Source organism: Lagenorhynchus albirostris, chromosome 12 (assembly GCF_949774975.1).
Source record: "Lagenorhynchus albirostris chromosome 12, mLagAlb1.1, whole genome shotgun sequence".
Classification (NCBI taxonomy): Eukaryota; Metazoa; Chordata; class Mammalia; order Artiodactyla; family Delphinidae; genus Lagenorhynchus; species Lagenorhynchus albirostris.
The window spans coordinates 44,458,458-44,483,891 of record NC_083106.1 but is presented as its reverse complement, the minus strand read 5'-3'; the positions used below and the strand labels follow the sequence as shown (position 1 = coordinate 44,483,891).

Genomic DNA, 25,434 nt, shown 5'->3' with positions numbered 1-25,434 from the left:
AATCTCCCTTGAAGGAGTGAGTCTTTTTCTCAAGTCCTTCAACTGATTGCATGAGTTCCACTCACATAATGGAGGGCAGTCTGCTTTAGTCAAGGTTACTGATTTAAATATTACTCCATACCAGAAATACTTTCACAGAAATATGTAGAATGCTGTTCGATCAAATATTTGGTACCGGGCTTCCCTGGTGGCGCAGTGGTTGAGAGTCCGCCTGCCGATGCAGGGGACACGGGTTCGTGCCCCAGTCCGGGAAGATCCCACATGCCGCGGAGCGGCTGGGCGCGTGAGCCATGGCCGCTGAGCCTGCGCGTCCGGAGCCTGTGCTCTGCAACGGGAGAGGCCACAACAATGAGAGGCCCGCGTACCGCAAAAAAAAAAAAAAAAAAAAAAAATGGTACCGCAGCCTAGCCAAAATTGACACATAAAATCAACCATCACAGATGGCCTTCACAGCTTCTTAAATAGGAGAATATTTAACAGAAAACACACATTTTATTTTATTTTATTTTTTTTTATTTTTCAAGGTTTTATTGCAAACCAAAGTTGGTTTATCACACACAAAAAAAGGTGTGTGGTAGGGAGGGTGGGAAAGAATTGTACATTATTATAACCATGTTAATTACAGTACATTAAAATGGTGGTTTACATTACAAATAAGCCTGTAAGTTTAAATATACTAGTGTTATAACCCAATGTACAGACTTTCTTTATACAATACATATAATTATCAGGAATGCAAAAAAGAAACAAAAAAACCCAAAAACATAAATAATGCCCATTTTACAGGTGATATTTTAAACAATGAAAACACCAGGCTCTGACTGACAACTGGGGCATTGGTCCATAAAAACCTTTTCTAAAAATAGAAATATTTGTAGCAGCAATGCTTCTTTAAGCATCTGGATACAAGTCATTGCAAGACCATTTTCAATAAATTTTAGTTATTAACTATATCTTACAAAAAAAAACAGCCTACACATAAATTTATCTTCCAAATATGGAAGAAACAAACAATGTCCCACGTTGTAGTGTCCTGCAAGTGTCACATTGATGCTTATAACTGAGTCCTTCTGTGAGCAAGCATACCACACTCATACGGCTGATCACACAGGAAAGTCCACAAGGAAAAACAGAACGGAAACACTCGGCAACAGGAAGAACTTTGGAGCTAACACGATCTCATCAGAAAAGGCACGTTTCATAAGATGCGTTATCACGGCCCGGACAGACCTTCAGAAGCTCCTTCTCCGAACAGCGTCCTCCTACGAATGAGACCACTGCATCTGCCTGGGGCGGCCCTCTACTGCTCATTTCAGAGATAGCACCACATTGGAAGGAAGGATAAAGGAAAACCTCACAAGCTCACTGAGGAGGATGTGCTCTTCGAAAAGCTTCCAGCAAACAGTGTGCAATAAGATTGCCAAGATGTGCAAGCTTCCAGGGATGTGCAAATTCTCTTTTAAGATGTCCTGTCAGCTGGCAGCTCTGCCAAAAGGCTAACTAAAACATTTCAAAAACGCCCGTAAAATCCTTCACAACCAACCCTAAGACCATTCAGAGGAAAGAGTCCACGGGAGGTGCGTAGGAAAAGCCCAGGAAGGCCTCGGCCGCTTCCTTGACGCTGGCTGTGAGGAGGATACTGTCGGGCGACCGACCGATGGAGTTGGGGACTGGCTCTTCAGTAAACTCGGGATCAAAGTGCCTCAGGTCGCTGGGTCCACTCACATTTGGGTTAAAAGGGGGAGTAATCTTCTTATTAATGAGATCATCCCAGTTAATTAGGGAGAAGAAGACGTGATTCTTAATGTCCATGAAGTCATCCTTGGCACCAAGCCTCTTTGTCCTGTCTTTCTGCAGGAGGCCCTCCAGGACGTGTCTTGCAGAATTTGTAATATTTGGCTTCAACTGGAGGGGTTTGTTCAGAATGTTGTCGTACATCTCAGCTGTGTTTCGGCTATAAAATGGAGGCAGGCCATAGAGCATCTCATATAAGACGGCCCCCAGACACCACCAGTCCACGGTCCTATCATAAGGCTGCTTATGAAGTACCTCAGGTGCAAGATACTCGGGTGTGCCGCAGAAGGTGGATGTCGTGCCATTGTGTTCAATGTTCTCCTCGCAGAGTCCAAAGTCAGTAAGGACAATGTGTCCCTGTGAATCCAGCAAAATATTCTCTGGCTTTAAGTCTCTATAAACGATGTTCAGAGAGTGCAGGTAACCCAAGGCACTGGCTATTTCAGCAGCATAGAAGCGAGCCCGTGGTTCCAGGAAGCATCGCTCCCTCTGGAGATGGTAGAACAACTCTCCACCGTTAATGTAGTCTAGGACAAAGTACAGTTTGTCAGCCGTCTGGAAAGAGAAGTGAAGGCCCACCAGGAAAGGGTGTTTCACGTTCTTCAGGAGAACATTCCGCTCCGACATAATATGCTTTTCCTCCTTCTTTTTCAGGATCGCTTTCTTTTGTAAAACTTTGACTGCATAGAATGCTTCTTCGGCTTTGTGTCTTGCCAGGAGAACCTTTCCAAAACTGCCCTTCCCGATCACTTTCAAGAAGTGAAAGTCAGATGGTTTAGCATGAGGGTTGGATGATGGGCCCAGGTTAATTTGCTGAGAAGGACTCGGTGGAGGAGAAGGGTTGGCATTCATGAGCTCAGGCTCCTGAGGTTGGGAGATTTTCAAAATGGACTGAACTTCAGGGTGTTTGCATGCATAGGAGTTATTGGCAATCTTCTGAATAAAGTCGTTCAGGCCCATCCTTCTCTGTTTCATGAAAGCGATGAGAATTGCTACCATGCCCCTCATCCTGGAGTAAGTGAGGGTGTCCCTAGCAGCCTCGGTTTTCACCGTCATCACCACAGAGAAAGAGCACGAGGACTTGTCAGGCCCGAGAGACCGGCTCAGCCAACACTCGAAAACACACATTTTGATTAAATTAATTATTCCACAGTGCACTGTTTCTCCTACCATTGTCTTGTGGCCAGAAAATTCAGATATATTCTCCAAAAGGTTTAGGAATCCTGCTGAGAGAAACTTAGTATATGACTGTGTAGAAACTTCACTTGGTTTGGGATTAATGCAGCCAACCAGTGAGTCAACCTCTGAAATTTTTTACTTTGGACATAAAAATAAATGCCAGTTGAAAAGGTTTTTTTCTGTAGGCTAAGCTAGCTTTCTACATGTGCTGCTACTGAAGTTACAAGGGAGAATCTGAAAAGCGACATTGAGACATGTTGTGAGAAATGCCTTGCATTTAGATCCAATTTACTGATACCCTATAACTAATCTGTTATACAGTACCTTTTCAAAGACTGGGAGCCCTTTGACCCTGGTTATCACTGATACTGAAATAGCAAATAACTAGAGTAGACAAGCTCTGTTATGCATAAAGAGAATAGAGAACTGAATAAGACAGTGCATTTTTTATATACATAAAAGCCTACAGAGTGTATTTTAATTCTTTTGTCACTAATTTTTATAAGTCAGGGTTTTCAGGCTCTACCTATTTCTTGAATTTTTAAAGCTGTTTTTGTAAAAATCAGTATAGTAATATTAAATATACAGAAAATTGGAAGTTCAAAATTAATTTTTTACAGTTACTAACTTTCCTTCTGATATTTTTATATTCATAATTTTTGTTGTGGTACTAAAATGGTTTCAATAATATATGATTTATAATTTTGCATGCTGCTTTTAAAAACTTATCATATAAATAATTTTTTATTATACAGTTTCTAGCACATGCTAAAAACATTTGCTAAATACATGAATAAATTAATGAATATAGTTATTGTAGGCAGTGCATGTTGAAATTCACCATAAAAACTATTTTTTAAGTTTTGGCTTATTTATTCAAGCAAATGTTCCAAAATTATTTAATTATTTGCATATTAACCAGCATTTAACTTATTTTCAATATTTTCTTTTATAAATAATGTGATGAGCATCTTCAAATGTAAAGATTTTTCTGCTTTCAATAGTTTTTCTTAGGTATATTTGTACAAGTGATAATACACGGTCAAACAATTTTTCTAAGAAAAAACAATTTACCTGTTAAGGTCATTAGAGAAATGACAGATTCCTTATATTATAAAATTTCAGGTCAAAAGATGTTTTATTGTTGTATAAAGTGAACAATGTTCAATATGAGAAAAGATATACTGGCAGGAATACAAAAAGCAGTGGAAAATAGAAATACATATCCTATTCCTTTCTTCCTGATATTACTCAGATACCTCTTATAGTCCCAGCATTCCTTGTACCTAACTTCTGGGGTTTGGAAGCTCAAGCAAACAGAAGCAACATAATTTTATAAAACATTTCAAAACCAATTATTTAGATTTAACTATTGCTTTGGATTACCCAAACCACAGCTTTTCTTCATACAGAGACTTTAATAGTTGGTAGTATTGAAAATAAGCGGGAGAAGAACACTGGGGTATGGTAAGTACATGTTAAATAAAGTTGATTGGCTAGGATTTAAATTACATAATTTAGATTTACTCAACCAAGAATTCACAATAAAGATAAGAATTTTCTGGGCATCTATTATTGTTCTTTCTTTATTTGTATTCACAATAGAGTATTCCTCAGAGAGAAACTAAATGCTAATATAACTAGTGATGCATTCTTCAGGCCCTGAATAGACGTACATAATATTAGAAAAGTGCTACCTTAGGAGTTTATGTTATACAACGTATAGAAAATATCAATCTGAAAACATAAATAAATTGGAGAAACAATTTAAGGGCAGGCACTAAAAATAAACTTGTCAAGAGAGAATGCAAATAAGTAAAATACCTTTTGTTATTTATTTGTAGTATTAAGAGTTGGAAACAGCCTGAGTCCTACCTCCATCCTTTCTTGGTTGTCCGTCTGTGCACTTTTTCCATAGGCCCCAGGAATTTATTTGATGTTCTTTTCCTTTTAAATATTTTTCTTCTTTATTTCCTGAGACTCGTATCCCCATGAGGCTGACTCTCCATTTTTCTGTTGATCAAGATAATCCTCATATTTTTGACTAATCTCTCTAGAAAATAAAAGACAATGCAAATATGACATTTAAGGACAGAGAAGTTGTAAAGGTGTCAGGAACCTAATAAAGTTTTCAGTTATTGTTATTGGACTAAAATTCTTGCTATTATTAGATAGTGCTATAAACTTCCTATTATCTAACTTTCTTCTTAAAAAAAAGATAGCTATAAGACAGGAATAAATATTCATTGTTAACAAAGTGCAGACAGATATGCAACAGTGGTCCTCAAAATTTTCTGTGTGTAAGAATCAGAAGCATCCTATGGTCCTGCCCCAGGAAATGTGGTCCATGGACCAGCAGCTTCAGCATCATTTGAGAACTTGTTAGAACTGCAGATTTTAAGGCCTCACTCCAGACCTGCTCAATCTGCTTTTTAACAAGATTCCCAGGTGATTTCTATGCATGTTAAAGTTTGAGACATGCTGTGTGATTCCATTTAAATGAAATGTCCAGAAAAGGCAAATAGATAGAGACAGATAGTAGATTAATGGTTGTCTGAGGCAGGGGTGGGCATTGAGTTAACAGTAAAAAGATGTGAGGGATCTTACTGGGGTGATGAAAATGCTGTAAAACTGATTTATGGTGATGGTGTCACAAGTTGTTAAAATTTCTAAAAATCATTGAATTGTGCACTGGAGTGAATCATATGATATGTAAAATATGCTTAATAAATTTTTTTAAAAAGAATAAAATGTCAAAATGCAGATTCCTGAGTCCTACCCCAGATACCATGTGATTCTATCTGGTTTTTTTGTGAACTTCCAATGAGAAACACTGATCTTAATCGTGACAACCTAAACCCAAAAAAGCCCACCCCAATCATCAGTTCAACCTCACTGCTTCTCCTTCATGTGTCCTAAAGAATTCCAGTGTCAGTTGTTTAATTGCCAGGTAATATTCCATAGTATGCTGGTACTCTTTAACTATATCCGTACTGATGGAGATTTTTTTCCCAGTATTATGAACAATGTTTCATTTACATTTTTATACATGCCTCTATGTATATGCACAAGTATTTCTTTAGGATGGTTACATAGAAATGGAAATTGAATCTAACAGTTTGAAAATTTCAATTTGTAATTAATACTGTTGAAATGATTTCCAAAAAGTTGAACCACTTTATCCTCCACCAAAACGGTATACGAATGGCATTTCTTCAAGATAAATGATTAATAAATGCAATCAATCTTTTCCCTTTTGTCCAGGTGTTGGGCAGAAGAACATAATTCATTATTTGAATTTGTATTTCTTTTAATATGAGATTAACCAAACTTTCAATATTTTTCTTATCCAAGTTGTCTATTTTCCTTGCCCATATTCTTTTGGGTTATATGTTTTTTGTCATTTATTCATAGAAACTATTAATTGTGGTTAAGTAATCCCATATTTCTTCTAAAAACTAGTACCAAAAATTATTCATCCAGTACTTTATTTACATTTTCACCATGTACATGCTGCCTTTTATTATTCCAGTTTTAAAATGTTTATGTAATTGTATTTTTTGTTATTTAGGGATACATACAGATAGATAATGGGAAGTTTATAGCACTATCTAATAATAGCAAGAATTTTAGTCCAATAACAATAACTGGAAACTTTATTAGGTTCCTGAAACCTTTGCAACTTCCCTGTCCTTAAATGTCATATTTGTATGTTAGGGATATGTGTGTATGTGTATATATATATATATGGATTTATTTCTGAGCTTTTTATTTTATTCTGTTAATATATGTGTTCTCTCTCCAGTCCAATTAGTTTCTGTTATTTCACCATACATTTTAATATCAGATGGGGCTAGTTCTTCCTCACTAAAATTCTTCCACAAATTTTTCCTTTCTAGTAAAAAAAATTCAGTTTAAACTGCCTTTCAAGAATAAACAATGATTATCTCTCTATTCCAGCCCTTTCTCCTTTTAATTTTCCTTCAGTTTTATAAAAAATTGCCGTTAATGAGGTAGAGGGTGGTATTAAACACATTTGCATTCCCAACTTTATGCAAAAATAAATTACGCTATGTGAAGAAAAGAATAAACATGTTTTTAGAAACTTCTATATGTCAGGCACCTTAATAATAGATACTCTCCAAAATAAAAAAAGAAAGAGGGGAACAAACAAAATGAACACTACACTAAAATCTTGGTATCTCAAATCTTATTCTATGATTTTCCTAAATAACTTGGAACCATTAGTGAAAAAAATGTGGGAGGATATCCCTAATATTGAGAAAAATAGGAGGTATTTTCTTTATTTAGTAAATTAAATATATATGAGAATAGACACAGCAGTTAGGGAATACCAATACAAGTAAGGTTATTCTGAATCTTCTTTTCTTTCTCTGTAGATCCCTTTCACTGTCATTCACATGATTATCTTCATCTGTCCAGAACTGTTGATATTTTTCGGAGATCAATCCTTTCTTCTGTTATCTCCTTTGGGTTTTGCAATCAGTTGCCTTTAGGGGCCAAGCTGGTTAACACAAGGGAGTAGAGCAGGCTGTACTGTGTTTACCTTGATAATGCCTGGTGAGAACTGGGACAGTTAGAGAGGACCTGCCCCATAAAAGAATGCTTAAAAAATGCAGGTATATAATAAACACCCTACTGACTCAAAAAACCTACCTGGCAACTTTCGAATCTCAACTTTCCTGGTCACCTCTTCCCAAGTCTGAAATTACCATTTTTGGGCAAATTACTCCCAAATCTATATCACTAATCCAATTCTCTCTTAGCTTCAAATCAGCATGTCCAACTCTCTAAACATATATAAGATAGGCACCCAAAACTGCACATAGAAACCACACTGATTTTCCTCTTGTCTAAATTTGCTCCTTTTCATATATGTCTAATGTGCTTTTAATGTTAAAAGCAGAATCTTGAAAGCCAGCCGTGACTCTACTCCATCGCTTATCTCTAAATGAGCTACAAGTCAAATACAAATCACCTCCATGATATTGCTAAAGTCTGTTTGTTGTCCCTATTCCCATTTCACTCTCTTAGTTCAGCTTCTCATAATATGTTTGCTCTGGATGATTGAAACAGCCTCCTAGTTATATCCACAATTTACTAGTGTTATATTTCAGATTGTCTTCTGTACTTTTATAATTTTCTAAAATAAAAATTTAATGAAGACACTTCTTGAAATTCTTGGTGACTCATTGGACTTTGGGCACATGCTTCTTGGTCTTAGCTCAGCATTTTTCCAGCCTCCTTGCTCGTCACTTCCCTTATCCCATCTTCCTGTGCTACTTTTCTCACTCATCATTCACCTTCATGTACTGTATTGTGCACTTCAAAACCTTTGGTCATGATTGTCCTTTAAATTCCTGGTACTTTCCCCCAGTACCCGTTTGCTTTCCACATGGCTAACTCCTATTAATGCTACAGGACTTAGCCCAGTGTAATCTACTCCAAGAAATTCATAGTTTCTTATGTTTAGGCTTATTTTAACATGTATCATATGTATCTTTATCTTCTTTTTACTTGTCTTTCTCCCCTTTCTCCTCTGAGCATCTTGAAATTAGTGGCTTAGTCTTCTTGATTTTTCACACCTATAACATTTATCTCATACATGGTAGATATTAAATAAATACTTGTTTAAAAACATGGATGAATAAGTGAATGAATGACTGGATAGAATAGGCAGTAACCTAGAACTTGAGAAATGCAAACATAATTTAGGAAGAAGGGTAATGCTGGTGGTGCCAAGTTTTATTGACTCTTTCATGTAAGAAGCATCAGAAATATTTGATACAAAGAAACATGAAATAATACAAATAATGTTTCAGGAAAACGATAATAAAATCTGAATTTTAGTAAATAAACTGCGTGACTAATATGACCTGAAACATAGTGTTTGGAAAGAAATATTTTTTGTTTATCTTTTGTCGAAATATCAATCCTAGAATAAAATCAGACTTAAGTATATTAAGATTTATTTCAGAGAAATTTCTAGTACCTGTGAGCATGCAGCTTCTAATAAAGAGTTACATCCAATGTTTGGTTGTGAAATTAGTAATCAGTTTCAGATACAATTTCTGTCAGTGTGAGATTCTGCCAGCATGTGCTCCGTGTAGATACTGAGAGTGTCATGGAATACTCTGATGTTGTCAGTGTGAGAATTTTAGGTAGATTCTGTTTTAGGTGACTAGTTTCATACCAGGTTTTATTGTTTAACTATTTTTAACGGAATAATTTAACCAGATTAATAATTACTATATTATGATGAAGTTCATTCGTTTGGTAGTTCACTTGAATTTGATTTCATATATCCCTTGAGTTTGTTATGTAAATAAAAATCTTAATACAGAATTAGGGAATTTGAGTGCTTTTGAACTGAGATCTTTGCATGCAGCCTAAGGTGATGAGCATAGCTCTGTTTTAATCCTTAATTGTCTGTAAATAATAATTTTAGATAAAATAAAATCATTTACTGTAAGCTAAGAAGATTAATACTGTAAAATTCCGAGTTCTGAATTTATCTAAAAATACTAAAATTATGGGCAAAACACATCTTTGAAGTTCTTTAGGCAAAAATATCTGAATATTACCAAAGTAGGATATAGGGATGGTATAAGAGCTAACAATTTGAAATGAACTCCTAAAATTAGTAGATGAGGTATGTATTAAAGAAAACTTAAAAGGCTGACAAGGTAAAATCTTGTTTTTAAGAAGGAAACTTCTGTTGGAAACCCAATTTACATTCAGGACATGTGAGGAACTATAGTGCTATTATGCTAGGGCCATGAGTCCATTGTTAGGCTATTTGATAGCATAATTTAACCTATTCTAATATGAGGGAGCAAAGTCCAAGGCCAGCTATAATCATGGGCTACAGAAGGGAACAAAACACCCAAAGAATGCCTGCACCTGCAATTTTACCTACAAGTCTAATACTTGGGCTGAAATTTTCCCAGTAATGATTAGGGAATAGAATTTGGATAATTCTCTTTGCCTGAAGTTTAGTCAAGAAAAGAAAGACTGAATGGTGGGTACATCTGGCAGCTTCTAACACCTAGTACCATGAAATTACTTCTTTCACTCCAAACTTCAAGGAACCAAGAGGGCAATAGCATAATTGTTGGTATAGAAACCATTAAAATCTAACCAAAGTTTTAAAAAACATTTTTCCTGTTTGTTTAAATAGCAGGCACATTCTATAATCTCTGAAGTTTTGCTTTTTATGTATTAAATTGTAAAGATGTCACTGTAAAAATCCTTGAAAAATACCTGTGGCTCACCTCTTCCAAATTGTATATATATCTTGTATAAATAATTAAATATATTACAAAATTATAGACATTATATATTTATAATACATAGATAAATTATATATAATAAATACAAAAATATAAATAAAATATAGAAAATATAATACCTTCTTTAAGTTTCATTTAAAAGTATCAAATATTCAAGGACTTAGACTTGAATGCAGCTTGCAAACACTTAGTCAAAGCACCATAGGAATAATTGAAAGTAATAAATAGCTCATACCTTTATGCAAATACCAATAACAAAAAGATTAAAAAAATACTGAAGTAAGGTATGACTTACTGAATAAGACACAAAACTATATGTAAGATAGGACAGAAATGAAGAAACATTTGAATGATGTTATGCCAAAGACTTAAAAATAAGTATTATATTTATGAAAAAAGGAAAAAATTTAAAGCATAATATCCTCATATCAATCTTATACCACCTCTTTCATATTTACTTATGTAAATAAAATCTTCAAGAATATGAAATTATGCAAATGAGGACATCATGGACACTCTGCAGTTAGATACCCTTAAAGTTTTGGTTCTGTTTTCATGTAACTTATGTACAGAGGAACATATTAACTAGTGAGACAGGCCGGTGACATGAAATGAAATCAGCTTTCCTTATATTATTCTCCAAGAAATAATTTAAATAATAGCTATCTATATTTACCTTAGCACAAGGAAAAAAGACTTTATCAATATTTAGAATATATATATATATATATATGTGACCCAGGGCTTAGTGCAGTGCAAGAATGGCTATATTGTAAAGCTGACTGGGCAAGGGCAAGTATGTTTTTCTCTGAGGCTTACAAATGCTGTAGCTGTTCTCTCATGCAGCACGTTTTCAGTTTCTTCAACAGATCCATAACATATCTTTGCCACCTCAACTGTGTCAGTTCAAATGACTTCCAAACAGCCCCTGGATTGCCAACTATAAAAGATGGGCTTATTTGCTCAATCTCCTTACTCAAGAATATATCTACAATGGATCTGCGATCAACGGCTTTTCTATTTTTTAACGTAGAAGTTTTCAGATACGGTTAGCTCTGCTATGATGTTTGTTTTGAAACTCAAATTTGTTCCAAAGCAATTGATATATTAAGAAATAATCGGAGCAGAACATGAATTCCACATTTGCCTACGTACAGTTTCCCCCACAAGAAACACTAGGTGAATGCAAAATGTGCACTCAGCTGAATGGAGTTGTGAAGGAAAAAAACAGACACACATATGCAGATCTCAAATATCCACCAGTTTCCACATGTCACTGAGACACCTGTTCACATCTGAAGTACAACTTTCCCTCCTAATTCAGATAAACCTATTTCATCATTTAACAATAACTCACAAGCTGAAAACATTCTTATGTTCACTGCTACAAGTAAATTTCAAGTATCTTTTTTAAAGATATAGTGCCATATCTATTTCAGGATTTATATATTTCTTCACAATTTAACCTGTTTAGAAAGGCACTACCTCAAGTTACAGCAAAACTGAACGTATCATCAAGAGTAAAATGAACTCTAAAACTGTTGCATGCTATAGTGCATCCTCAATTTCCACAGAGTGAAAGATGTTGGAAACTGTTTATGGAAAACTTGGAAAAATGCCTGCTTCTGTTATAGAAAATTTAGTTATTGTACTTCATAAAATCATTGTCATTGCTTTCTAACTGTTCAAAATGTGCTGTCACAACTGTGCAGCCCATTGTCATCATAAAGGAGCAATAAGAATCTGAAATAGTAAACTGAGATTTCCTCCAAAAATATTTTTGTAGTTTTCTTCAGTCTTATTGAGATAGATCCCATTTCCAATGTGCAAAATCCAGAGGAAATTTCTGAAGACAGCAAAATAAAAATCTGAACTTTTAGATACTTACAGCTAATTTTTCCACATGCTACTGAAAATTCTGGGATATGTCACATAAATCTTTAAGTCCTTCTCCCTGTTTATTTTCAATTTAAATGAGATCCACATTACTTGCCAGTCCCAGCTATCATACAAGGATTAAAATATTTTTTAAGGATCTATTATTTAATATTTAAAAAGTAATTGAAAATATAACATCAGTACTCTAAATTTTCACCTCAGGAAACTAGAAAAAGAAGAGCAAATTAATTCCAAAGTAAGCAAAAGAAAAAAAATAGAATTAAAGCAAACTTCAGTTATAAAATAAATAAGCTCTGGGAAAGTAAATGTACAGGATGGTAACTATATTAATAATACTGGATTGTATATTTGAAAGTTGCTGAGAGTAGATCTTAAAAGTTCTCATCAAAAGAAAAGGAAATTGTAACTATGTGTAATGATGGATTTTAAAGAGACTTATTGTGGTGACCATTTTGCAATGTTTACATATATTGAATAATGATGTTATATACCTGAAACTAACATAATGTTATATGCAACTGTATCTCAATTTATAAAAAAAGAATTAAAGCAAAAATCAATGAAATTGAAAACAATAAATCAATAGAAAATATCAAAGAAATAAAAAAACTGCCTCTTTGAAAAGGTCAATAACATTGAGAACCTCTAGTCAAGCTAACTAAAAAAAGAAAGAGGACACTACTAATATCAGAAGTGAAAAGGGACATAACTACAGATTCCATAAACATTGAAAGTATAAAAAAGGAATATGGGGCTTCCCTGGTGGCGCAGTGGTTGAGAGTCCGCCTGCCGATGCAGGGGACACGGGTTCGTGCCCCGGTCCGGGAAGATCCCACATGCCGTGAAGCGGCTGGGCCCGTGAGCCATGGCCGCTGAGCCTGGGCATCCGGAGCCTGTGCTGCGCAACGGGAGAGGCCACAACAGTGAGAGGCCCGCGTACCGCAAAAAAAAAAAAAAAAAAAAAAAAAAAAGGAATATGAACAACCCTGTGCCCACAACTTTGATGACCTAGATGAAATGGACCAATCCCTAGAAGGACACTTTGTGCCAAAACTCAATGCAAGAAGAAACAGACAATCTGAATAGGTCTATATCTATTAAAGAAACTTAAAGAAATCAGATAAATAACTAATAACCTTCCAAAACAGAAAGCACCAGGCTCAGTTGGGTTCACTGGTGAACTCTACCAAACATTTAAGGGAGAAATGATGCCAATTCTTTACAATCACTTTAGGAGGATAGAAACAGAGGGATTACTTCCTAACCCATTTGATGAGGCAAGCATTATTCTAATACCAAAACCAGACAAAAACATTACAAAAAGAAAACTACAGACCAATATCTCTTGTTAACAGATGAAAAAAATCTCAAAAATATTAGCAAATTAAGTCCAATAATGTATTAAGAGAATTACAGTTGACCCTTGAACAATGTGGGGATTAGGGATGCCAACTCCATGTGCAGTTGAAAATTCATGTATAACTTTTGACTTCACAGAAACTTAACTACTAATGGCCTACTGTTGACCCGGAAGCCATACCGATATCAGTTGATTAACACTTATTTTGTATGTTATGTGTATTGTGTACATATTCTTACAGTAAGGTATGCTAGAGAAAAGAATATGTTATTAAGAAAAATCATAAGGAAGGGAAAATATATTTTCACTACTGTACTATATTGATACTGTAAGTTTACATTGTCTGTTTACAAAATGAATTGTCTGTCAGTACTTACATCAATATTGTCTTATATGATACAAAACACTGTAGATGTTATAAGTATTACTAACTCTAGACATCAAAAATAAAAAGATAATGTGAGAAAGAAATTCATATTTATTTACAGATATAATGATGCATGCACTGATAATGAAGAAGCAGCAGTATGACTGCTTCATGGTAGCCTGCCTATACACTAATGAATAAATCGTTATAAAATTTTTATAACATACACTATTACATCATATTCATAATACAGTATTGGAAACATTGTTAACTTTTAAAAAAAAGCCACTTGTGATGACTGGCTGATAACGAAATTTCTCCAGTTACAAAGAGAGAGAGGCATACTGTATGCTAATGTAGGTTTTGAAAGCAAAGTTATAAAACAGTAAGCAAACTAATACATTATTAACTTTAAATATTGCTCACCTTATGCCTGTGTAAGGATAGGCTATCCACTTTTTTTTTTTTTTTTGCGGTGCGCGGGCCTGTCACTGTTGTGGCCTCTCCCGCTGCGGAGCACAGGCTCCGGATGCGCAGGCTCAGCGGCCATGGCTCACAGGCCCAGCCTCTCCACGGCATGTGGGATCTTCCTGGACTGGGACGCGAACCCGTGTCCTCTGCATCGGCAGGCGGACTCTCAACCACTGCGCCACCAGGGAAGCCCAGGCTATCCACTTTAGCACAAGTCTTGCACACGATGTTCTACATAATGAATACTTAGGTGATGATGTCACAAAAAATGTCTCATACAGCTCTTGCAGTTACAGTTATTAGATTTTCACACAGACACTCACACATATACACAACAGATAGGTTTATTAACTGAATGGCATGATGATTATTTACTATTCATTAAGCGGAAGCGGATCATCAAAAAGATCTTCATCCTCATAGTTTTGAGTAGGCTGAGGAAGAGGAGGAAGAAGAGGGCTTGGTCTTGCTGTCTCAGAAGTGGCAGACGTGGCAGAGGTGGAAAAGGTGAAAGGGGAGACAGGAGAGGCAGACACACTAGGTGTAAGTTTATGGAAATCTAATTTCCGTCTGACCTTTTTGCTTTTTTATTTCTTTAAAAATGTTTCTATATGGTACCAATCCTTTTTTTTAACTTTTTATCTTGATTTTGTTTTTATTTTTTTAATCGAAGTATAGTTGATTTACAATATCATGTTAGTTTCAGGTATACAACAGAGTGATTCAGTCATATATATATATTCTTTCTCAGGTTCTTTTCCCTTATAGTTTATTACAAAATACTTAGTAGAGTTCTCTATGCTATACAGTAGGTCCTGGTTGGTTATCTGCTGTATATATAGTACTGTGTATATGTTAATCTCAGACTCCTAATTTATCTCTCTCCAACCCCCCCTCCCCCCCCCCTCCCCGCCCACCGGTACCAATCCTTTTTCCACCGTTTGGTTTGCTTTAGTTTCAGTGCCTGTATCATAGAAGGGTCTATGTTGTAAAGGAAGTCCAAAGCATTCTTGAATAATTGGAACCCTTCTTTCTGCCAGGTTGTCTAATGTCAGTTTGTTTTTTGGCACTGCTTCTTCCTCATCATCTGGCACTGGTTTAGAAACACTCATCTTCATCAAGTTTTCTTCTGTTAATTCCTCTGATGTGGTGTCTGTTAGCTTTTGAATTTCTCCAAGATCTGTATCTTGAAACCTTTCACCCCCGCCCCCTTTTTATCACATCCACAATCTCTTTCAAGATTTCCCTGATTGGCTGTCATGCATCTTGTGAAGTCATTACACAACATCTGGACACAGTTTTCTCCAGCAGAATTTATTGTTTTAGGCTTGACGGCTTTCACTGTTTTTTCTATAACAACATTGGCATCCCCAATGATATAATCCTTCCAGACTTTCATGATGTTCTTTCTCTCTGTCAGGATTCTCTTCCGTAGTGTTGACAGTGCTTTCCATAAAATACTCTGTGTAATGAGCCTTTAATGTCTTTATGATCCTGTGATCTGGATACTGAATTAGAAACTTTATGTTTGAAGGAAAGTAGACCACTTTTATGCTTTTAGTGTTTAACTCATGCAGTTCTGGGTGGCCAGGGCCATTGTTCATTATCAAAAGAACTTTAAAAGGTGTTCCCTTACTGGCAAGGTATTCCTGACTTCATGGACAAAACATTGATGGAACCAATCCAGAAAAAGGGTTCTTGTTGTCCAAGCCTTCTTGTTGCACAACCAAAGGACTGGCAGCTCGTGTTTATCTTTTCCTTTCCAGGCTCCAGTGTAAGCAACTTTATAGATAAGAGTAGTCTTGATTATAAATTGGACTGCATTTGCACAAAACAGTAGAGTTAGCCTATCACTTCCTGCCTTAAATCCTGTTGCTCACTTCTCTTTCTTACTAATAAATGTCCTTTGTTGTACTATTTCTTTTTTTTCAAAATAGGGCGCTTTCGTCTGCATTGCAAACCTATTCAGGCAGATATCCTTTCTCCTCAGTAATTTTCTTTTTATTTATTTGTTTGTTTGTTTATGGCTGCATTGGGTCTTCGTTGCTGCGCACAGGCTTTCTCTAGTTGTGGCGAGCAGGCACGTGGGCTTCAATTATTGTCGCACACGGGCTCTAGAGCACAGGCTCAGTAGTTGCGGTGCACAGGCTTAGTTGCTCCGCGGCATGTGGGATCTTCCTGAACCAGGGCTCGAACCCATGTCCCCTGCATTGGCAGGCAGATTCTTAACCACAGCGCCACCAGGGAAGCCCTCAATAATTTCCTTAATGGCGTCTGGGAACTCACCTGCTGTCTTCTGGTTGGCAGATGCTACTTCTCCTGTTATCTTGACATTTTCTGAGCTAAACCTCTTTCTAAAATTATCAAACCATTCTTTGTTGGCACTCAGTTCTCTGGCTTTATACCCTTCACCTTCCTTTAGCTTTAAATTGTTATACAATGACTTCGCCTTTTCTCAAATCATATTAGAGTCTGTAGGGATACCTTTCTTATAGCAATCCTGCACCCACATAAAAACTGCATTTTCAATATGAGATAAAAGGGTATTTCCCAAAAAGGCAAGCTTTCTGAACCTGCTGGCATAGCTGCAGTGATAGCTTCATGAAATTCCTTTTCTTTTTTTATAAAAACGGTCCTTACATTGGATTCATTTATCTTGAAATGGTGGGCAACCACAGCTATAGACCTCAATCTACAATACATATCAAGCCATTCAACTTTTTCTTATAATGTCATGACTTTGCTTCTTAGGAGCCCTTCCAGTGTCACTAGTGGCACTTCATATGGGTCCCACAGAATTATTCAAGGTTTGTGGTATTGCACTAAACACGATGAAAAATACGTGAGAACCACAAGATATGCATTTTTACTGTGATATGCAGTTTACTGGAGAGAAACTGCTCACGAAAAGATGATTAGCATTACAAAGTGATTTAAGCAGATACAACATTTGAGTTCACCACAATAGTAACAGGAGGTGGCTACAAAATTATTACGGTAATACAGTATGTACCAGAGTTAATTTTGTGCAGTTATAATTCAATACTGCATCTTTATATTTGTTTACATTTCTCTCCACTGCAAATGATACCATGTATGATCTGTAAATGTGTGTGTAAGTTTTGATGAATTTCAACATTTTGTATTAGATTTGTGTATATTTTACAGTAGTAAATAATAAAAAAGTCTATGTACATTTTATGCATTCATGACATACCTAAAATTTTCTTAATTTTTCCATATTTCCAGGCTATATGGTTTATCTGAGCTTTTTCAAATCATCGCAAATCTCCGAAATTTGTTTTCATATATCTTTTGCAAAAATCTGCATATAAGTGGTCCTGTGCAATACAATCTTGTGTTGTTCAAGGTCAGCTGTATACACCACCATAAAGTGGGATTTATCCCAGGTATGGAAGGCTGGTCTAACATTGAAAAATCAATTAATGTTATCCACCACATCAACAGGCTAAGAAAGAAAAATTACATAATCATATTAATAGATACAGAAAATCATTTGACAAAATTCAACACCAGTTCACTATAAAAACCCACAATAAACTAGGAAAATAGGGGAATTTCATCAACTTGATGAAAGAATATCGACAAAAAACAACTGACATTGTACTTAATGGTGAGAAACTCAAAGCTTTCCCACCAAGATCAATTACACGACATGGATGTCCCTTCTCACTGCTCTCTTTCAACAGTGTACTCAAAGTTCTAGCTAATGCAAGAAACAAGAAAAGGAAAAAAATAGTGTATAGATTGGGAAGGAAGAAACAAAATTTTCTTTTTGCAAAAATTCCAAAAGAATCACCTATGTGGAAAAATCCAAAAGAGTTGACAAAATAATTCCTGAAAGTAATGAGTAATTATAGCAAGGTTGCAGGCTACAAGGTTAATATCCAAAAGTCAATCACATTCCTATATACCGTAAGTAAGCAAGAGGAATATGAACTTAAACACATAATACCATTTATATTAGCACACACAAAAGTGAAACGCATATACAATCTAACAAAATATGTACAAGATCATATGAGGAAAACTACAGAACTCTGATGAATGAACTAAAAGAAGAAATAAATAAATGAGAAATGTTCCATATTTATGGATAAAAAGACTCAATATTGTCAAGATTTCAGTTGTTCCCAACTTGATATATAGATTCAATGCAATCCCAATTAAAAACGTAAGTTATTTTGTGGATATAGAAAAACTGTTTCTAAACTTTATGTGGAGAGGCAAAATACCTGGAATAGCCAGCAAAATACTGAAGGGAAAGAACAAAATTGAAAAACTGACACTACCTGACTTCATGACTTTCTGTAAAGCTACAGAAAAGAAGACAGTGTGGTATTGAAGAAAGCATAGGAAAATAGATAAATGGAACAGAACAGAAAATCCAGAAGTAGACCCACATAAATACAATCAACTAATCTTGGACAAAGGAGCAAAGGCAATAAATGCATTGGAGCAAAGATAGCCTTTTCAACAAGTGCTACTGGAACAATTGGATATTAAATGCAAATAAATGAATTTAGATGCATACCTTACAGAGCTATATTTTTCCTTTTTCTTTCCTTTTACTTTCAACCTATTTTGTCTTTGAATCTAAAGTATGTCTCTTGTAGACAGCATGTAGTTGGATTTTTTTTTTTATGAAATGTGTCAATCCCTGTTTTTTGATTGAACTGTTTAGTCCATTTAAATTAATGTAATCACTGATAAAGTACAGTTTTTGTTCACCATTTTGCTATTTGTTTTTTCCATATTTTGTGTCTTTTTTCCTTCTATTCCTCTATTACTTTTGTATTTAAATAGATATTTTCTGGTGTACCATTTTGATTCCTTGGCTGTTTCTTTTACTGTATTTTTGACAGCTTGCATGGCTATACAAGGAAAGTCTACAGCAAACATAATAATACATGGGGGAAAAAAAATAAAAGCTTTTTCTCTAACATCTGTTACAAGCTAAGGATGCCTGCTCTCGCCACTTCTATTCAGCATGGTACTTGAGGCCCTAGCTAGAGCAGTTAGACAAGAAAAATAAAGTGCATTCAGGTCAGAAAAGAAGCAAAATTATCTCTGTTTTCAGATGGCATGATCATATATGTAGAAAACTCTAAAGACTCAACAACAACCAAAAAAAACCTGTAGAAGTAATAAATAAATTCATTAAGGTTGCAGGAGACAATGACATCACCTGGGTGATGGAGTAGGAGACCTTAGCCTATGTGTTCCCACAAAGATCTAAAATGGTTTGGAAGATTTTTTTTTTTTTTTCTGGTGGCTCTCAGGGAGAATCTGTTTCCTTACAAAAGCTCAATAATAAAAGGACAAACAACCCAATTAATAAATGGGCAAAAGATTTTAATTGACATTTTCCAACAAATATATACAAATGTCTAATAAGCACATGAAAAAATGTTCAACATCATTAACCATTAGGGAAACACAAATCAAAACTCAGTGAGATTCAACTTCATACCAATTAGGTTGGTTATAAACAAAAAGAGAGATAATAAAAAATGTTGGAAAGTATGTGGAGTAATTGGAACCTTGTACACTGCTGCTGGGAATATAAAATGGTACAGTCATTTTGGAAAATAAATTTGGCAGTTCCTCAAAGGAACAGTTGTAGAGTTACAATATGACCTGGTAATTTCACTCCTAGGTATCAACTGAAGAGAAATAAAACACTGGTCCACACAAACCTGGAAATGCAAATTTTATGGCAGCATTATTAGGAATTGCTAAAAATTGGAAACAACCAAATATCCATTAACTGATGAATGGATAAATAAAATGTGATATATCCACACAGTAAAATATTGTTCAGCAATAGAAAGAAATAAAATATGGTACATTCTACAACATGGATGATCCTTGAAGATATGCTAATGAAAGAATTAAGCCACAGAGGTCCACATATCATATGATCCCATTAATATACATTGTCCAGAATAAGCAAATCTATAGGGATAGAAAGAAGATTGTTTGCCTCGGGCTTGGGGGCAGGTATAAGGAATGGAGTGTGACTGCTAGTGGGCATTATTTTTCTTTTAGGGATGATGAAAATGTGCTGAAATTTATTGTGGTGATGGTTGCACAACTTTGTAAATATACTAAGACCACTAAATTGCACACCTTAATATGGTGAATTTTATGGTGTGTGAATTATACTCAATAAAGGAATTATAAAAAAATAATTGAGCTGCCTATTTGAAAGGTACCACATAGAAAATGAGTTTATATTAACCTAATTGGAAACTGTACAGTAAACTTTAAGATTTACTTCACAATCATGTAAATTCCTTTTTTGGGAGGAAAGCTATTATACTGTCTATTAGAATTCAGTGAAAATATTTTTTCTGATACTCCGTTACCCATCTCTTCACTTAATCTAATATTATTATTCCTATTTACACTCCCTAATTTTTCAATTAATTTGTAAAGATCATTGCCAGTTGTTAGTGTTACCGTATTTGTCAAATGAAAATACATGACGCTATTAAATTCAAATTTAAGATAAATAAAAAATATTTTTGTCATGTAAGTATGTTCTATGCAGTATTGGGGAAATACTTATAACAAAAAAGTATTTGTTGTTTATCTAAAGTTCAAATTTATCCAGGTGTCATACATTTTATCTGAAACCTACCAATTGTTTATATAAGGATAAAAATAAACTTGAGAACCAGTTGTAAAAAGTTGTGTATTAGTATGGGACATGCCAAATTGTTGCTCTACAAATAGTTTGCAGAGGTCTCCATTACCATAATTATTTGAAAAATGTGGAAATTTTAGATGTTTATAAGAGAACTTTCAACTTCACAAAGGAAGGGAAATACCATACTGTGACTTTTTAAATACTTACTTCTACCATGACTGAAACTCACAAAAACATCAGGGGAACAGAGCAAAGTTTTAAACAAAAATCTGATCTTCACTCTTACTTGGCCCAATGATGGAAAGCATTCCTTCAACCCTACCTTCACATCTCCCAGAGTTTTTTGGGGTACTATTTGGAACTATTTTGAATAGAATACAGATACTTGGACATTTAGTGGGTGGAACATTTTATAGCCACATTATTCCATTATATATATCACCAGGGCATATTGGATCATATTTCTCATCCTGAGGCCTTTTTCTAATCATTTGCTATAATTTCAAATGTCTCATCTTTCTTTTAGCTTATTGCATGCAATGATGGGTATTGCTTTTCTAATTAGTAGGATTATTTACCATGGAAGATACAAAAACTGCCTTTCTTTTTATATCTTGAGAATATTGGGAAATGACTGTTATAGCAAGAGTCACATTTGCCTACTGACTCTATTAACCCTCTAATTTTTCCTACTTATTGAATCATTAAAATAATCACAATCCAGACAACTTGTATTTGTCTAGGCACAAGGAAGCTGTTTGCACATTATTGGATTAATATATATTAATATATAATTGGATTAATAATAAGATAATGCCTTTCAGCTGTTTTCATTTGGGGATTCAATTTTATTAGGGAGAATGTAGGGAGAAACATATGGATCCATTTCACAAAGTGTCTTGGTTTTTATTCATTTTAAAATCAGTGCAGTAAAGAAAATTACAACTTTTTAGAACACTGTGGTATTGTTTAAACTGTTATTAGAGGTTCATGATTCAATTTGTGCTCTTGCTATTTCCATCTATATGACTTAATTGAATTTATCATAGGTTTCAAGCAATGAAAATTAATGAAGATCATCAAGTCTATCACATACCAAAATGTGTTTGCCAGGGTCTTGCTACCCATATATTTTGACTACAGAGTCTATTTATGAACAATTTCTATTAACTTACTGTACTACTATACTGGGAAACACTCTTTGGGGAAAACAAATTTCGCTCAACTTTACTTCCATTTAAAATTGGCTGTAATATCAACTATTTTATTTCTGTCAGTAATATCAACTATTTTATTTCTGTCAGTAATATCACCATTCTTCTATTTCGAAGGTACAAATTTTTATGCTATTGTAGACACTAAGGCAGAAAGACTAGATCTTAAAATCAAACTCTGTCCATTGACTGTATTTCCCAATTCCATTGAGTCTATTTTGCAAAATACACACATACAAATGTCATAAAAAGCATTATTTTTCTTTTGATAGAGGGGGGAAAAATATCACACTCAGTGTATGGTGCTAATTCCAGGAGCAAAATTACCTACCATTAGTTTTTGAGACTATTTATTAATAGAATTAGGGTGTATAGTATATCATCAAGAAACAGCCAACATAAAAGATACTTAATATAAATAAGTTACGTACTGTCGGGCATGTCAGTTAAGAAACTGACACACATGATTATAAGTATTTATTCAATACTGCCTAGGGCAAAGAAACTTTAGCTAATAAATACAAAGAGAAGAGGTCATGACACAAAGCAGCCAGCCTCTGTTTTTTTCTTTTTAAAGAATCAATTTTATTTCTTTATTTATTTTTGGTTGTGTTGGGTCTAGGTTGCTGCACGAGGGCTTTCTCTAGTTGGGCCGAGGGGGGGGGGGCTACTCTTCATTGCGGTGCGCGGGCTTCTCATTGCCGTGGCTTCTCTTGTTGCGGAGCATGGGCTCTAGGTGCAGGGCGTCAGTAGTTGTGACACGTGGGCTCAATAGTTGTGGCACACGGGCTTAGCTACTTTGCGGTATGTGGGATCTTCGTGGACCAGGGCTCAAACCCGTGTCCCCTGAATTGGCAGGTGGATTCTTAACCACTGCACCACCAGGGAAGTCCCCAGCCTCTCTATTTTGAAGTTTCAGTTTCTATCACCATTTCAATCAGACATGTCTCCTCCTATCCTTGCCAAATTCACATCTGACTATTAATTTATTTCCCATGTATGTTTTCAGATTTTGGACTGGAGGCCCAGAGCAAGGACAAATTTACATACTTTCTTCAGAGTGTTTCTCCCATTGTAGCTGAGATTTGTTTATGTTTTTCTTTTTCTGGAACTTACATTGATCACCTGATATTATTTTTCAGGGCCTGATCTTTGTCTTTAAATGTCAAAACTATGGCCATATTCCAGAATGTGATGATCTTAACAGTATGCCCTTTAGGTTAAAATGAGGCTGTCCTCCAACTTCACCAAAGTTACTATATTACAGCAGTCATTTGAATTTTTTTCTTTTTACTTGAAATGGTCAAAGTCTTACATACTACACATATTTCTCTTCCTCCCTAAAAAAAAAAAAAAAAAAAAAAAAAAATTAGAAACCAAAGCAAACAGTGACAGAAAACCAACCAATTTATTGTCAGCTCATTCTTTTATTTTTTTCTGTTATGGCATAGCAAATTACCCAAAACTTAGTTGCTTAAAAGAATAAATACTTATTATCTCATATAATTTCCAAATGTTGGGAACCTGGGTGTGGCTTAGCTAGTTGGTTCTGGTTCAAAGTCACTCATGAAGTTGTAGTCAGGATATTGGCAGGAGCTGTAGTCATAATAATGCTTGACTGGGGTTGGAAAGTATGCTTCAAGAAGGATCATTCACATGGCTGTTGGATAGAGGCTTCTTTATCTAGCTGGCCTCCAAAGGGCTGCTCGTGACATGACAGCTAACTACTCTGAAAAAGAAAGCAAGGACGAATACGCAGTCATTTTATGATGTAGTCTCAGAAGTGATGTACTGTCACTTCTACTGTATTCTATGGATTAGAATACACTTAGAGAATCATTAAGTCTCAAAGAGAGGGGAATTAGGCTCTACCTCTTGAAAGGAGGAATATTAAAGAACTTGTGGGCATATTTTAAAACCACTATACCCTCTATTATCTGGAGTGCTACAACAGACCCCAGGCAAATCTCTCTGACTCTAAGATTTTCTTTCTTTAAATCCAGTTGGCAGAGAGTACCAAATTATCTTTCCTCATGTTACTTCACTGCTTAAGAACTTAAAGAAGTTTCATGTAACTCCTACATCAAGTTGACTCCAGTGTCTAAGTTCTAATGTTGCTCATAACCTCCTTTTAAATTATAAAGACTAACTCATAATATGAGCTGAATCTTGTTATAAAATCTCATTTCACATTCCAAACATTCTAGACTTACAGATTGGACAATTTCCACAGTACACTGCCAAATCAGACTCTTTGCCTTCTATCTTAATATCATTCCCCTCCCTCCTTTCCCTTTAGCCCACTCAGATCCTCTTACTTTTCCAGACCTAGCTCAAGTGCTATATCCTAAGACCACACTTGCCATTCTCTCACTGACCTCACTCCCCACTTTTCTGCTCTGAGACTGCATTCTGTTACCATAAGTACTACATGTTCTAGCACAAAACTATTCTCAAATTGTTTCAGCTATGGTTGTGTTGTTCCCTCCAGCCAGATCATAAGCTTCTCATAGAAAAGAACCATTTTTCATCCTTTTCAGTTCCCATAGACCCTTACAGAATTTGGAAAATATAGGAAGTCCTCAACAAATGTTTGTTCTTATATTTCTCTTGAATATGAGATTAAAGAGTGTTTTTGATACACTTTATGTAAAATGCCTAACAATATAGGGACAAGAAAAAAAGAAGAAGACCCTACCTTTTTTTTCCTGTATATGTATTCCTTCTTTTTTTCTTTGCTTAATATAGGAATTCATGATATCCAGCCAAAAGTTATCTTATGAATCCAGACAGTTTAAAATTGGAAAATAATTCATGGTAGCAAAAATTTCTGTTTGCAAGCATGAAATTCACAATATTAGAATTTATATTGATTATGATTATACCAAAATAACTTTTCAGCTTCACTTTTCTTAAAAATATGATTATTAGTATAAAGGAAATATAAGGAATATATTATTCTATTTTCTCTGGACACTTTAAAATGTAGACAATTTGATCTTTAAAGAGCATTAATTCTACCTAGATTAGTTTTTTCTCAGTTCAAAGGGAGTTCTGTGAAAAATGTCTATTTCTCCAGAGTCTTTTTGAGAACTTTTGAAAAGCGTTACCTACCTGTAGTGTTATTTTTTTGGAAAAAAATTCAACTAAATACTGCATTT

At 35.0% G+C, this 25,434-nt stretch overlaps 1 protein-coding gene across 1 annotated transcript; it reads right to left on the bottom strand.

Annotated features, from left to right (window-relative positions):
* Positions 1-508: 508 nt before the first annotated feature.
* Positions 509-2,903, bottom strand: LOC132530626 (serine/threonine-protein kinase Sgk1-like). Its single transcript, XM_060167889.1, has one exon. The coding sequence runs from the start codon at positions 2,848-2,850 to the stop codon at positions 1,555-1,557; it is 1,296 nt and encodes a 431-aa protein (XP_060023872.1). The 5' UTR covers positions 2,851-2,903; the 3' UTR covers positions 509-1,554.
* Positions 2,904-25,434: the final 22,531 nt, after the last annotated feature.